We start from the raw sequence: 16,039 nt of genomic DNA, 5'->3' as shown, positions 1-16,039 counted from the left end.
GGCAGAAGGTTCTGATTTCACAGGAAGTCAGGGCGTCTTTATCTGCCTGTTAGCTGACAGGAAGAACTTTGGTGGAAAGATAACGGGCCAAAGACGATCCGACAGCCTCTTGGTGAAAGACGCTGCGTTTGACTTTCGTCATGTTTTGTCTTCTCGGATATTTTGCAGGTGAAGCAGAACTTTGGAAGTCCTGCTGTCACAGACTTTGTTCCACAGCAGACCCAGATGTTTAAATATTGTTGAAAATAACGTGTACTTTGACATTTTGCCTGTTGCAGCTGCACATGTTACATTCATTTACTGTGAAAATGCTGCCCAGAGTCTGTTGGTAACTGTTTCAGGCAATATGTTGAAGACTTTTACTTTTACATATTCACTTCCTATATCAGAGTTGTTACCATTTATTATATTTTGTTTTGTTAATATTTTTGCATTTTTATTCTTAAGGTTAGAAGCTCAGTCTGAGAATCTTCTAGTCACGCTCACCAGTTTTTAAATACTACTTATAATCTTATAATCTTGTGAAAATGTTTCTTCCAGCAGATGTTTTGGGTCAAAAATAAACCGTTGTGACTTCAGAGAACCTCCTCTGTCTTCTTCTCTGGAGCCGCTGCAGGGAGGAAAACATCTTGTTAGTTTGAACAAGCTTGTGGCAGCAAACTTCAGGCTCCATTGTGGCCCCCGAAGAACAATTCAGAGCCAGGAATGTGGACCGTCTCAGAATAGCTCCATCCCCTAAGAAGGTCTTCCTGTCGCTGGGAATAAAAACACACCGACTGCTGCGTGCCAGCCCACGAGGACGACGAGAGCCTGAGTGAAGGCTGCAAACTGAGCAGAGACAAAGACTGGAGCTGCAGCGGCTCGATTCATGTGAAGGAGTTCAGACGGACTGAAGAGCTGAGGAAGAGAAACGCTCGAGCCTAAATTCATTCAAAAATCTCTCAGCGCTGATCGTTAAAAGACCCTCTAAGATAACAACTCCTGAGAACGCAGCGCTCCTGCTGCAGACGCTCGCTCCTCATCGTGAACAGTTGAAACAGTAACGTAAGAGTAACTTTTAGACTGTCGTTAATGCAAAAAGTACTCAGTTAGGTTTAGGATCACATGTTACTCTGGGTGGTTCAGCTACGTGCGTTAAAAACACGTCTTCACACCCATCAGAAGTGAGACTGAATCACTGACGAGTTACAGCAGAGGTTTATTCTGAAACATTTCCAATCATGTTAACACTTCGGACCAAAGGGACAGACGTCTGCACCACCAGGTAACACACCTGGAAAAAGATCTGATGTTTCTGCATAAAAACCATCCTGTCGTTCCACAGCAACATCTTCATGGACATAATCTGAATATCACCATCTTATACTTACCCAAAATCATGTGTTACTTTTAAAAGCCTTGGAAAGGTTTGATGAAAGACGGATACCAGCTGTGTCTGTTTGGGAAACATGAGTTAGCTTAGCTTAGCATGAAGGCTGGGACAGCTGACAAAGTGACAAAATATCGACTAGCAGCTATAAAGCTTGGTGATAAACATGTTATTCAGTATCTTACATCCTGACAGTAAAAGTCTGAGAGTTTAGCAGGGAAATAGTGGAAGATTAGAGTCGGCAGATCCACGACTGTCAGCCCAGAATCCAGCCTGTGGTTTGGTTCAGACAGTCATTAAATTTCGTGCCAGTTAAGGTTACAGAAAAATGGTGGATTCAGTTACAAGTCAAGGAAAGCCACTTCATGCAATGCTAAAGAAAAAATGTTTATTATGTCTTCAAGAATTGCTTTGAGCCAGGCTAGTTGTTTCACCCGCTCCCCATCTTTATGCTAAGCTAAGCTAATCAGCTGGTGACTGGAGCATCATATTTAATGTAAAGACTAGAGAGTGGTGAGATAAAAATTAGCAGATTTTTTCAAAAATGTCAAACTTTTCTGTGGTTTGAAGCTTTAACACACGGCACAGGTGAGTAAATATGAGCACAGGTGAGTAAATATGAGCACAGGTGAGTACAGGTGAATAAATATGAGCACAGGTGAGCACAGGTGAGTACAGGTGAGCACAGGTGAGTACAGGTGAATAAATATGAGCACAGGTGAGTACAGGTGAGCACAGGTGAGTACAGGTGAGGTTACAGTAACAGTAAAGCGACTCTGCTGCTTCACATCTCCGTCTCGATGGACGGGCTGGGTCTTCGGTCCGACGCCTCCCCGTCTCCCTCTTGCTCCGAGGTCTGCGGCGGCGGTGACGGCCCCGGGGCCCCGCTGCCGCTCGTCACAGGGAGGCTCCATGATGTCGTCTGGGTCATGTGACTGTCACGGGTCAGAACATAAAGACAAGACGCTGGCTGAGTGTTACTGATCACCACACTAACCTCAGTGCTCACAGGAAGGACGTGGCCTCCGTCAGCTGACTGCGCTCATGCTTCAACCAGGGACACTCAGTGGGACACTCATGCTGTCTCTCTTCAACTGTTTCACTGAGTCTGAGCTCTTTATTACGCTCACAGAACAGCACTGGAGGCGCCTGACTCTGTTCTAACTTTGTTTATCCTGTCAGCATCAGGCGATGACATCATGTGACTCAGGAGGTGTCAGTCTGTCTAGTTTTAAACATTATTATCCTCTGTGATCCTATATCTCAGTGACTGACCATGAAGATGTGTCCAAAGAAGTTCGGAGAGTAAAAGAGAAGTTATTGAATCATAACCAGAGGAGCTGTTTTGTAGATGAGTCAGTTTTTGTTACTTAACGTAATGAACTGTGTAGTTTGTCTGTATAAGGCCGGTCCTACTTCACGACATACTGCTGTCATCTTGTGGAAGGTGATGAAGTTCTCCAGGGAGGAATACGTACCTGGTCTGAGGTCTAATCACGTGTTTAATAGTGTAATTCAAACACTAGCACCATAATCATGAAAACTCGCGACTCTTCTTACTTGATGTAGTATTTCACTCCGTCTGCAGTGTAGGCCTCCTCCCAGCCGTAAGGAAGACCTGCAGAGACGGAAAAATAAGAAGTCATTCAACCCTTCAGTGGATTCGCGTCACTTTTCCACGTCTGTCCTGGTTTGAGATGTTCAGACAGAATCAGGCCAGCAGATCACCACACTCTCCTCTCAGATATCCAGTTTCCATCCAGCCCGTTTTCCCCGAGAAGCTCCAGTCCTCCATGAGCCGCCGCCGCCTGGCAGCCTGAGAGCGATTCTTACTGTAGTTTTCCACTGAATCTCACTGATCTCTCCACTTACTGTACGAGCCACCGGATGAAAAGTCTCTTAACCCCGTTTCTGCGAACAAAACGGGGCCAAGTCTCAAATGCTGCCCCGAAGACATGAGCTCGAAAACTGACACCAAACATTTCACACCTTCAGAGAAAAGAGGGATTGTGTTGAGTGCTGTATCAGTGACCGGGGGCCCGTTAAGGGTCTGACATGATACACGATGAACAACGTGATGTAACATGAATGGATGCCATTTAAAATGGTAGACAGAGAAAACTGATCATTACAGCGTCACACAGATCCGACACGACAACTGAGAAACACTCATATTTGTGTATTTCCTGCCTTTTTCCTGCCGTCTCAGAAGAATGTTGTTGCTTTTCTTTAAAGAAAAGTTGCCAGTGATGCTAACGCTGACATGCTCACCGTTATCAGGTCTGATGTGACCGTGTTGATTGTGTTAGCATGCTTATATTTGCTTTCCAGCACACAGAAGTCCTTTTCACACAGAGGACACGTGAGTAAAAGCTCTTTGCTCTGAATCACATCACATAACCAGACACAGACACCTTTCTACGTATAAATCAGTTTTTAAATGTCAGAGGATCATCAGAGTTGTTACAGTTCATCCTGAGGGGAACCTGAACGTGTGAACCACATCCATCACAGAGGTGTCCAGATGGTTCAGTGTGAACCGGGATGACCAAACAGCTAAGTGTCCAAAATCAAAGCTCTCACCTGTTTGAACTTCATCTGATATTTGAAGATCAGATTTCAATATTCAGCAGAGTTTCTTCTCCGACTGCAGCTCAACAAGAAGCAGATAATCTCACCACAGTGAAGACATCAGAGTTTTATGAGCTGCTGGATGAGTTTAATGACGAGTCGTCATGATCGACTCTGCTTCTTAACGATCTTGTAATAATGTATTAAATTTCCCAGGTGAACTCTTCGTTTCTCCTGTTCTTCCCTCTCAGGCTTCCTTCACTGCTGTGAGCCTTCGATCGTCTCCTGTGTTTTCCACAGGAAGTCACAAAGCTTCTGTGCTCAACTCGCCATGATAACCTACACGAGGAAGACAATGTGGTTCTCGCCGCTGGAACAAAGACACCTGATCTGAGGCGAGAAGCTGCTTTGTGTGGCTGTGAATACAAACTGTGCAGCTCTGCCGTAGATTTCACAGACCAGGTTTCACTCCGTCAGTCTGAGTGTTGACAGGAGGGTCAAGAGACAAGAGGCCGGTGTCAGGTGGTCCAAACACGACTGTCAAAGAGGAACTTTCCAGTAATGCAGAGGTGACTCACCGGGCTGTCGAGGTTCCTGGAAAACATGAAACTCGATCTAAGTCAGATTGAAGACGGATTTCAGACTCTGAAGCGCCTCACACACCCTGACTGATCCGTCATCAACATCCGCCACAGCTGTATTACACGCTGTTGATACTTCTGTCTTATTTGTGTCTCATTAAATCAGAGTTGCACACAGTTCTGTCCGGCGTTTACATCTGTGGACACGTTGCTTGTTTCTTTTGGAAGAATACTGTTATGTGTCATCAGCAGGTGTTGCTAACAAAGACTAACGAGAGCTAACCTGTTTGAGATCCAGACTCGGCCTGACATCTCAGAACTGGAGAAGCTAATTCTGATGTTAGCCTGTTAGCTTTAAATATCCTCTCCTCCACAGACATGATCGACGCTGCCGACCCGTCTTCTCTTGTTGATTTAGTTGATTTAGTGAGAGCTAGAAAGTCAGGAAGTCTACATTCTGAACGAGGGCCGTTTGCACAATGAGCTCTACAGTTCCAGTTAGCATGTCTTAAGTTAAAAAATCACAGAGCTGACTGTGATGCTGTCTGAGGGCCTGTTGGCGATGAGACGCCGTCCTCGAGGTCACAGCGGAGCGTCCACACCACCCGTCTGATCTGCTGCTGCAGCATCCGTCTCCAGGGAGACAACATTCACACCCACAGAGGCTCCTTAATTAAAACTCAAGTGTCATTATTGATCCCCAGTTTCTCCTCAACTAATCATCTCTGCAACATCTCCACCTGGTTGTGTTGTCAGAGAGGTGAAGAGGCTCCTCAGCCAATCAAAACACAGAAGCCAACAACAGACAGAACAAAGGTCGAGTCATGGGGAGATATTTTAATGCAGAATTTTCACTTATTCTATCTTTGATATAACACACACACACACACACACACACACACACACACACACACACTCTCACAGGCTCTCTGCGTGAACTTCCCTTCACTCCGTCAGGCCTGATTTAGCTCCATCATTTCACCTCCATCGCTCCCTCGTGTGATAAACAGCCTGTGTTGGAAACAGTTTCCATCGCATCGCTGGAGCTCTATAGAAACACGGTAACCAGCTTTAATTGAAGGTTTAACTTGAAGTACAGCAAGAATTTAAGGTTCTTCAGTGTGCAGATGTGAGAGGTTTGTTTCTGAATGTCAGCGACTTTTCTCAGTAGTTTTCCAACAGAAGCTGCAGCCGTCATGAGAAGCACAGCGCTCTGGCTTGTCTGAAGGTCACTGTGGTTGTGTGTCACCGCCACCTGTATCAGATCAGGTGGTTACGGCTCCTGTACGTTGTTGACGTATAATTCTGGTTTTATTTTACTTATCGTCAACAGATCCCATGAAAGAGCAACATGTTCGTCTGTCTCATAAATGTGTAGTTTGATGTTTGTGACGGTTCAGTTCAGATGCTCACAAAGTGCTTTTGTCTGGGACTACTTTCAGCAGCGTATTAATCCACATCTGGTGCTCTAACAGTGTGGTTCATTGAGTGGAGGAAGACATTTCGCCATATATCCTGTCAGGAGACACTGAACACAAAGTTTAATCACAAGAAAAACAAACTTTAAATGACAAAGAGAGAAAATCAGAAACTCTCTGCAGATACGAGACACTAACACGCCTTTTCTCCACATTCCAGCCTCCCTCTCTGTCTGTTTACGGCTTCTTACGGCTTTTACGTCTTTGTCTCGTCTCGCTGCGTCTGATTGGTCCACATCAGTCTGCTGATGTTGGGAAATAACAAGAATCCAGAATTCACCTCAGATGCATCAAACTAAAGTAACGGCTGATCTCAAATGTCACTCAGAGCTCGACGTGTGTCTTTTTCAGCCAGGTGTAGGTGTTTTCTGCTGGCCACAGTTGTCATGGCAACAGAGACACAAAGACGCCGGCTGCATCACAGCGTGAGACAACTGTTTTAAAAGAGACTCACTGTGGTGGAAAACACACGACCGGATGCTTTACATGAATAACCTGCATTCATCACATCACACATGAATACATTATGTTCTTATATCACGTCTTTAAAACTTGATTTCACTCATGAACTTTCCTCGTCTTGTTGTTTTATAGTAATTTACTAATGTCCAGTTGTACACAGATGATATTCTACATTTTACATCCAGAGATTATTTGACAGTCAGACAAAAATAGGATTACATGGTGTTGTATCATTTCTGTTGTTTTGTTTGTTATTTTTATTTTTCTCATCGAGTTGAATCATATTTTCTCACCTCTCTTTATGTTTTACATTAAGTTTTCTAAATAACTAACAAAGAAATTTTTAAGTTAAATGAAATTTGTAGATTTAATTTCATTGATTTAAGAAAATTTAACATAAATGTAATTTTGTAACACGACTGGTTTCTGTATTTGTGCTGATGTTTGGTCTCTTCGTGTTTGACCGTCACTAAAACTGATTTGGGTTGAAGCTCTGTTTGGTCTCATTTGTACACAGATCATAGAGAGCCGTTAAAGGTCGGAGGGTTCAAGAAGTTACTTCTTCTCATCTCTAAATGTTGTGAGTCACTTGTGAGGAGTTAGAAGTAGAAGCTGCCGTTGTCTGATTGTGTAATGTGAACCTGAACGTTAACTGAGGAGAAACCTCAGACCCAGACAGCATTCATTAGCCTTAAAATGTATTTTGCTAAGTGTGTGTGTGTGTGTGTGTGTGTGTGTGTGTGTGTGTCGTTGCCGAGTTTGACTGCAAGTGATGGGAGAGGGAGAGAGACGGTCACCATGGTAACTGTTCGAGTGAATGGACCGGATGTGTCTGAAACTGATCGGTCTGATTTTTAAATTTTTTTTTATCACGCAATCTGGTGTGTGTGTGTGTGTGTGTGTGTGTGTGTGTGTGTGTGTGTGTGTGTGTGTGTGTGTGTGTGTGTGTGAAGAAGACAAAGGTCTCTGCAGTTACAAGCATTATGTTTCCAGGGCAACGAGGGCTGTGGTGAAGACGAGCCACAGGTGATGGTAACAAACACACACACACACACACACACACACACACAGCAGACTAACACGAGTTGTGAGACCTGGATCAGACTGACCTACTTTCTCTGCGAGCTGTTTGGTTTTGTTCTCCTCCGTTACCTCTAACTGCACTCTGCAGACGACGGAGGACGACTGTGATCCTGAATCTCGGCTGTTAATTATGTAACTGCGCCCACGTCCTCCCACTGACGGAGGGAAATTAGGTGACTGTGTCAAAAACATCCAGCCTGCTGGATGAAGACAAACTGTCGCACAGCCTTCGATGCCACATAAGAATTCAATTCTGTCATATTTTACTGCCACAAATCAGCCGGAATGTGTTTGTGTGTTTGTTAATGTTAATGCTTAGTCTCCAGGCTGCACATTATTTCATTCTGCTGTTGTACGTCTCTTTGAGCTCGGCAGTGTGAGTGGATGCATAAAAACGACTGTTGATGGCCTGTGGTCACATGCAGACGAGGGCAGAGAGCTGACTGCTGTTAAACTGACTGTATGTAGAGGAAACTGGCTACTTTTAATCTCTGCCACATAATGAAAGTTAAATAACTGCAGCAGGTTGAACACGCAGCTGCAAGCTAACAATATTTTCAGCTTCACCCTCTGAACTACCTACTAACCGCCCAAAAAAAACCAGATTAAATGCTGGCAAAGTATGTTTCTGCAGAACCACAGAAAAGTTCAAACTTTACACTCCTCTAGACCTCAATCAATTTCTCTCTTGGCACAATGGGTTAGAAACAAGAACCACTGAGTTAGTGTCAGGAGAACATCATGGTTTGCTTTAAAGTACCAGTTCTGGTCGCCACAGACATGGTGGAACATGTCCGGAGGTCTCCTTAAAAACATCCAGCGGTGTCATGTTAACTATAAAAAATAGATTCAAACTCAAATTGCAGTCTTCACTGGCAGCCTTGTCATATGACACTCGACTACAGTATAAACATTTGATCCTGACGACCGGACTGACCAATCACAAAGCAGCTGATCTGATAGATGAACTGAATCAGGACTCTTTGTCTGGTCTTCACATGGCTGGTCTTCTTTACAAAGAACAACTCGTGATGAGTGGAGTTTGTTTCAGAATATTTACTCAGAAAAAGATAAAGGACAAACAGCAAATAACTCCAAACATGATAAAAGCGTCTAAAGCGTCCCATCAGACTGGAACTGTCCGATCGTCTTTGCTGCTCTGTATTTCCGTATGAATGTCGCGGCTCGTTAATCGCCTCCCTGCGTCCGTCCTGACCTCGTGCTGGCAGGTGAGCGAGCTGTTGTCCTCCCGTGTTGTTCGGTGATGCTGCTAGGCTTTGTTTTGTTGGCTAATCTACTTCACGAACACAAGCGTTCAGCCACTCGGACACAAAGCTACACATTGGTTAAACAACAGTGAGACAGACAGAAGCTACAGGAAGTTGTCTTCTAGCTCCGGGACAGAACGTTCACTACAGTAAATGGCAACCATATGATATAAGTCGTATATTGTTTTATATTGCTTGTTAAATGAAGGTATTTATTGATGCTGAAGAGACAGAGGTGAGGTAAAACCTACAGGACGACACCAACGCTTGGGGAGTTTTGCCCATTGATCACTGTAGCTGAGATTTTGATGCCTTTCAGCTTTAAATATCTTGGCTGACAATCTCTGACAAATCCTGATGTAATGATGTGATGTAATAGCTAGTTTGTGAGCCAGCTGCTAACATGCCAGCCAGCCTGCAACAAAAGATGTTTTAGTGTTGTTTCAAGAGGAGAGCGTTGGTTCCGATCCAGACCGTCTGGACCATCAGATTCTGCTCTGATCCGGAGCTGTTTACTGACGGGACGAGAGCTCAGAGATGACTTCTGAACTTCACTCCTGTGTAACGTCAACGTCACGTTTCAGAGAGGAGAGGGCAAAAGAACCAGAACCAGGATCTCTGCTGGGTGCTGAGTTCACTCAGAGGCTGACCCTCGGTGCATGTCGTTGCTTGCTAGCTTACGGCTAACGTACAGTAAAGTAATCTGGCAGCATTATCTGACTTGTGACTCCGACACAAATGTTTGGTCTCGCTGTCTGACTCTGCGGAAGTTACAGCAACAGGTGATTAAATGAAACGCACCTTTACCTTGAGGAAACTTTCTCTGTTTGACCATCGTTGAAAACATTTGGGATAATTTAAGAACACAACTCAGCAACATACAGAACAAAGTTTGAGTTGATTTTCAGCAGGTTTGACTCCAGTGTATTTCATCTTTCATTACTTTAAATTTGACTTATTCTCAGGAAAGAATGAGGAATAAATAATTAATTCACTGGCGTAAACTATTAAATTTAAATCTGGAGAACCGGAGATCTATGACCCCAGAAGACGGGAAAATCAGGAGGGTGTGTGGGGATAAAAGGTCAGAAACGTCTCAACATACAGTAAAGCCGACAGTTTTGGTTCCATTACTATCACCCAAAAATAATAAGGTGACCAACAGGCAAACCTTAAACGTTGGTGTCGTCCAACAACCTTACACTGGTCTCCATCTGTATTAACCTGGACCATGAACTGAAGCGTCCATTCCGTTTTTAAGTGCTATGATTAAATCGTACATGTGTAGTTGCACACCGTCTGCACGTAAGCGTTCTTTTCCACATGGTTCAGGTTAAAACACTGGAATAAAGCCACTGTTCAGTTTGTACTGACTATTCAGAATATGTGCACTGATACATGTGCTGCTTGACAGAAACAGAACAGTGTTTCATGCAGAGTTCAGACGTGAGTCCGTTGCTAGCAGGTACTGAGGAGGCGAGGAGCTGTCAGGGAAGAGTTCAGGTTCACAGGTTGGCTTGTTGATTTCCTGCTGACGTCTCAGAGCCATGCTGACTTTGTTCTCCTACAGTCGGGTCTTCTAGAAGGTCAGCACTGAAACGGGGAGGACAGTTGCTCACAACAGGATCAGCTTGGTGTCGTCCGATGGGAGTCTCATGCGGGGCAGCACAGAAACAGAAAGGAGGAGGACGAGGACATGCAGACCTGCATGCGTGGAGGCGAGCAGAGAGACTTGAGATCACTTACAGTCGACCTCCAGGATGGCTCTGACAGTCCTTGTGAGCTCCTTCGCCTCCTGGGCGAGCGTGGCTGAAGTCCAGGGACTCTTTTTGTAGCGAGGAGGGAGACCTTGAGACGACGCTCCGACTTTAACGTCTCCAGAGCTGCAAAGACAGAAAAGTTAGTCAGCAGACAACTTTGACTACAAACAGCCATAGATGGAGGCGTCACAGACAGGAGCAGTCGCTCTTCACACTCGTGTTCACTCGTCAGGAGGTTTGACCAAACAGATGAATCCAACTCATCGTCTTACTGCAGTTCCAGGTTTACTGAGCTGTCCTTCTAATGATAGCGTCACTTTTTACCAAATACCTTGATATCAAGACTGTAGGGATGATTTTTATTATCAGTAACGTGGATATAACAACTAAGTACGACTAAAACAAGTAGAACCGTCTGGTGACATCACTTTAGCTCGATGCCACACTCATCATGTCCAACTGTCTTTTACGTCTTTGTCTCGTCTGCCATGCGTGATGTGCTCTGATTGGTCGACATCAGTTTTATTCTAAAAATAATCCATAATTCACCTCAGATGCATCAAACTAAAGCAATAAGGCCGTTCTGAAGCTGTGAGGAGGGAAAAGTTCAGATGTAGAGAGGAGAAGTCACAGTAAAGATACCTGAACAGAACCGGAGTCTCTGGTCCAGTGGACCTGAACTCAGACACTCATCCTCCGTCTGTTGCTCAGTTACAGCTGATGTACAGTGGAGTGAAGGCTGAGTGGTTTTCAGACATGTTAAGTGGTTAAAGCAGTGAGCTGTTATTAATTTGTCAGAGAAAACAAATCTTTCTGGTCTTTTTCAGATGGATGTTGTTTCCAGAGACACTGACACTTTGTTCTCTGGGTTCTTCAGTGGTGTGAGGAGCGACCCGACACGTCTGTGTGCTCAGAGCTTTAGACGACTGCAGTGAAGCTGATTTGTCTGATTCAGCCTGATGAGTAAACTCACACGTCCAGTCGTCTGAAGGATCGAGTGAAGCTGCTGATGTGACGCGTCGCCATGGCTGCAGCCGTTACCGAGAGATGCGAGTCCGACTGCTTCGCTCCATCGGTAAACACAGACGGGACGAACGCAGCCTTCATCACAAACTTATGACATTTTCTCTCAGGTGAGATATTTTTTCTCTCTGTGTTCGTTAGTGCAGCTGAAGGCAGGATGACTAATGGCTTTAATGAGACGGACATTCAGAGGTGCCCAGAAGCTCATTATCAGGGAGTGAATGGGCCGATCAGAGCCATTTATGATCAGAACAAAGCAGAACGACGCCTCGAGTCCACCGCTCTCAACACGACCTACTTTCACTCTTACAAGTGGCATAGAAACAGGAGGACAGGTGAATAAAGAGCAAAAACATGAGCAGGGGGTCCAACGCTTATGAAAGGTGAGCGGAGGTGTCCTACTGACCTGGACCGAAATAAAAGGAAAGCAGGCAGGTGGTGCCAGAGCCGGTGACTTAATAACATGACCGATTGACCTGATTTACAGAATCACACTTACACAACCAGCAGGAAGGTGCTGATAACTCCTGCTGATAAACCGAAGGATCCGAATACGACACGCAGAGTTACATCAGAACAATATCAGGAAAAGAAGCGATGAGCGAAGACGATAAAATACTCATCACGTTTGAAAAAACAGGAACAAAGGAAGCAAAAGAAAGTTAAGGAAAAACTTGAGGAATCAAGAAAAGATACAAGGAAAACATTATTATAGAATACAAAGACAGAAAGAAAGAGGAAGGAAGACAGGAAACAAGGAAAGATTCAAGGAAAGGAGGAAGGAGATAAGGAGAAGGTAAAAAGAAGGAAGTGAAAAAGGACTGAAAGGAGGCAAGATGGATGGAGGGAAGGATGCTTAGAAATATAGAAATATGGAATGGGAAAAGGAAGCAAGGAAGGAAAAAGGAAGAAGGTAAGTGTAAGATGAAATACAAGACTTACTGAAACACAGAGGGAATAATGGAAAGAAAGAAAGAAAGAAAGAAAGAAAGAAAGAAAGAACGAAAGAAAGAATGAAAGAAAGAAAGAAAGAAGGTTTGAGAAATGAAAGAATGAAGAGCACAAGGAGTGAAGCAACCAGGATAGAAGGAAGGAAGCTCAGAAGAGGACAGAAGGAAAAGAAAGAAAAACTGGAAGGACACAAAGGAGAGATGACGAAGGAAGGGAGGAAGCTGAAGGAGAGAAGACCGAAGGAGTGACGGAAATGGAGGATGAAGGACGGAAAAGGGCGTGAGGTGTCTGGACGGCAACACATTCTGGCCTTTAATTCAACTCAGTTTAAATATAACCTGTTCCTCCTTGTGTGAGTCAGCATTCAGCTGTGTGGGTCAAAGGTTAGCAGGGGACAAGGCCACTATAGAGACTGAATTGGAGCCTGACTGCTGTGTCAGGTGGAGGATGATATCTAAACACATACATCTCCAGAGAAGGATAGAGGGCTCATCTAGGTAATTTTGGAGGACAAGCCTGAAGGAGTGACAGTAACAGATTTGGTCATTTATGGGAGATGGACCTTCAACCCACCACAGTCACCAATTAGGAGTAAGCAGGTACTGCCCAAGGGACTTTAAGAAGGGTCCCACGAGTAGAGACGAGGGGTGGCACTTGGTAGAATTCCTAAGAGCGAAGGCGTAGGAGTTCTGATAGGGCAAGAAGGGCAGAAACCTTTGGCATTACTTTGCCCTAGATTGGAGAACATCAGATGTGTGGCCACACTCTGCTCGGACGCTAGGCTCAAGTCTGTTTTAATAAAGACTGCTCTATCATTCCACCCAGCCTTGCCTCCGCAGAATTTCTTATCAACCTACTACACGCCGATATCTTTGAGGAAAACAGCCCAGAAACTACAGGCGAAAGCAGAAGAAGAAAGAAGATTTAAGCAATGAAGGAAGTAAAGGAAGGACTGAGAGAGAGAATGGAAGAAGGTGTGAAGACAACTTCTGTCAGGTCTTCTTCTTCTGTGGTGTCGACGTCGTTCAGTCTGACCTCACACTCTCACCGCAGGGCGAGACGTTTCATAACACAACTGCACTCTGCAGGCGGCCATTAACAGCTGACTGCTGTCCTACCTGAGCTGAAGTGGGCCACTGTGTGTGTGTGTGTGTGTGTGTGTGTGTGTGTGTGTGTGTGTGTGTGTCTGTTAACTGGGCTAATGGTCTCCCCTCTCTGCAGGATCTCTCATTATGTCACTCCAATGAGAAGTCTGACACACACACACACACACACACACACACACACACACACACACGAGATTCAGAGCTGTGGTTGCTAACGGCAACAGTACTTAGCAACTCACACTCACTTAAATCAGATTCATTAATGTCGCTAACGAACAGCAGGCTGACAATAACTCTAACAGCACACACACACACTCACACACACACACACACACCTGTAGCTCTTGGTGGGTCCGTGACTCTCCAGCAGGAACTCCTGGACGTTCTGCAGAAAAACAAACAAAAACAAAACGCCTTAAGTTTTTAATCACAGGAGGAAACGGTGCATTTGTTTGGGGACTATTTTCAGCGGCGGATTAATCCACATTCTGTGCTGTGGTGAGTGTTTGTGGCAGCGGGTCGTGTGAAGGAGATGCATCAGTCTACATCCTGTGAGGAGGCTCTTTCACTGAACAGAAGGTTTGTTCAGGGGAAACACAGAATCACAGTTCAGGTTCTGGTGTGTCAGTTTACCTCCACAAAGCTCAGCAGTTTTCCGGTCGACATCTCAAAGCCCTTTTTGGCCGTTTCGCTCTTCCGTAGTTGACACTCGAGGACGGCGACTTTCTTCTTCAGTTCGTCCGTCTCCTCCTGGAGGAAACAGAACAGCTCTGTCAACACTGGACACTCTCACTCCTCCTCTGGTGTGAGTTCATTCAGATCATTAAAGGACGACTTGTTGGACATTATCCCCAACAAGAGTGCAGTCAACATCTGACAGTATTTCATTTTATTCATATTTTAGGAGGAGGTGCATGTGGACACTTGCAGCTACAGTGAAGATTTAAGGATGTAAATAATGACTTTTCTAATCAGTTGAGATCCCAGGACTTCTGGAGGAAGGAGAGCCTGGAACATCTCATTACATCATCACGTGATGCACTCGGGCCTCAAGAGACTTTTGTTCATGTGCCACTGAGGAGCTCCGTCTCCAACAATGTGTCCAGGTTTCTTCAGACTTCCATGTTCTCAGACTGTGATCACAGTAGACGAGCTGATGGAGACATCTGATGTTTTAAATCAAGTCTCAGCTGCTTCAGTCGTTCAGCAGAACGCTGCAGCTCTGTTTTACTGACTTTATATCCTCAGGAGGAGGAGAGGAGGACTTTATATCCTCAGGAGGAGGAGAGGAGGACTTTATATCCTCAGGAGGAGGAGAGGAGGACTTTATATCATCAGGAGGAGGAGAGGAGGACTTTATATCCTCAGGAGGAGGAGAGGAGGACTTTATATCCTCAGGAGGAGGAGAGGAGGACTTTATATCCTCAGGAGGAGGAGAGGAGGACTTTATATCCTCAGGAGGAGGAGAGGAGGACTTTATATCCTCAGGAGGAGGAGAGGAGGACTTTATATCATCAGGAGGAGGAGAGGAGGACTTTATATCCTCAGGAGGAGGAGAGGAGGACTTTATATCCTCAGGAGGAGGAGAGGAGGACTTTATATCCTCAGGAGCAGCTGATGACTGGGTTTACACTCATGGCTGAACTGCTCTGTAGATCTGACCTTCCAGCTCGGCTGTCACAGACTGTAAATGCAGCGCTGCAGGAAATGGATTCCTTCTGTTAAATGACGTCTTCTGATTATGGACATAATATTTTGACACTCTCAGATGAACGACTTCTGTCTGCAGTTTAGAAAAAAAGAAAAACCCTGAGTCAGCGCTTTGTTCTCAACATGTCATAATATTTAGTGTGCAGCAGAAAGCAGCTTCTTCCCTCCACAGATCTGTGAGCGCCGACTCCCCGCGGCGTCGCCTCGGCAGCGAGCCTGCTGGCGCTCACTTGCTGGTCGCCAGCCAGATTTCTCTTTAAAAAAAACTGTCACCTAATAAGATGGAGAGAAAACACTGACCCAGATTCACTGCTGATGATGGAGGAAGAAACCAAAACCAGGAGGGAGAGGAGGGGGAGCAGAGGGGATGCTGGGAAATCATCAGCGAGACAACAGCTGCAGAGCTGTCCTACAAACAAACAGAACCTCCTGAACCGACCCGTCGGTGTTTGCTCGGTCAGAGAGGTGGTGACTGGTTTCAAATAAATCTCTACAGTCAGTTTGTTAATGAATAAAAATACATCAAAACCTGCAGCGTGATTAGACGACACGTGTTGTAGAGTTCATTATTTCTTCTTCTTCAGTTAATGTTTTGCAAACAAAAGCTGGCTCAGGAAAATGAAATCAACCCGTCTGTGAGCAGCGCAGCTGTCAGCAGGAGGAAAGTGGCTCAGACT

The 16,039-nt window shown here is 45.0% G+C and overlaps 2 protein-coding genes across 13 annotated transcripts in view; both read right to left on the bottom strand.

Moving 5' to 3' along the window:
• Positions 1-2,079: 2,079 nt before the first annotated feature.
• LOC119010328 (transcriptional coactivator YAP1-like) lies at positions 2,080-5,106 on the bottom strand. 4 transcript variants are annotated; one of them, XM_037082397.1, is made up of 4 exons: positions 4,519-4,730; positions 3,107-3,280; positions 2,930-2,987; positions 2,124-2,304 (listed from the first exon to the last, which is right to left on the bottom strand). In XM_037082397.1, exons 2-4 carry the CDS (start codon positions 3,162-3,164, stop codon positions 2,154-2,156), a joined length of 267 nt encoding a protein of 88 aa, XP_036938292.1. In that variant the 5' UTR covers positions 3,165-3,280; positions 4,519-4,730; the 3' UTR covers positions 2,124-2,153. The 4 variants fall into 4 exon arrangements, 2 of the variants coding, with proteins under 2 accessions (XP_036938292.1, XP_036938291.1); XR_005071947.1 differs by lacking the exon at positions 3,107-3,280 and having other exon boundaries at positions 2,080-2,304; XM_037082396.1 differs by lacking the exons at positions 3,107-3,280; positions 4,519-4,730 and adding an exon at positions 4,805-5,106.
• A 3,476-nt stretch (positions 5,107-8,582) lies between these two features.
• Positions 8,583-16,039, bottom strand: part of LOC119010327 (syntaxin-binding protein 4-like) — a 33,587-nt gene continuing 26,130 nt past the window's right edge. For all 9 annotated transcript variants that reach the window (XM_037082392.1, XM_037082386.1, XM_037082388.1 and 6 more), the window contains 4 exons: positions 14,286-14,402; positions 13,988-14,037; positions 10,559-10,695; positions 8,583-10,405 (listed from right to left, as the gene is read on the bottom strand). In XM_037082392.1, coding sequence (XP_036938287.1) covers positions 10,392-10,405; positions 10,559-10,695; positions 13,988-14,037; positions 14,286-14,402 — 318 coding nt within the window. In that variant the 3' untranslated portion in view covers positions 8,583-10,391. The remainder of the gene's footprint in view (positions 10,406-10,558; positions 10,696-13,987; positions 14,038-14,285; positions 14,403-16,039) is intronic.

The sequence above is a fragment of the Acanthopagrus latus genome, chromosome 20 (genome assembly GCF_904848185.1).
Source record: "Acanthopagrus latus isolate v.2019 chromosome 20, fAcaLat1.1, whole genome shotgun sequence".
Lineage (NCBI taxonomy): Eukaryota > Metazoa > Chordata > Actinopteri > Spariformes > Sparidae > Acanthopagrus > Acanthopagrus latus.
This window is presented reverse-complemented; position numbering and strand designations above follow the sequence as displayed.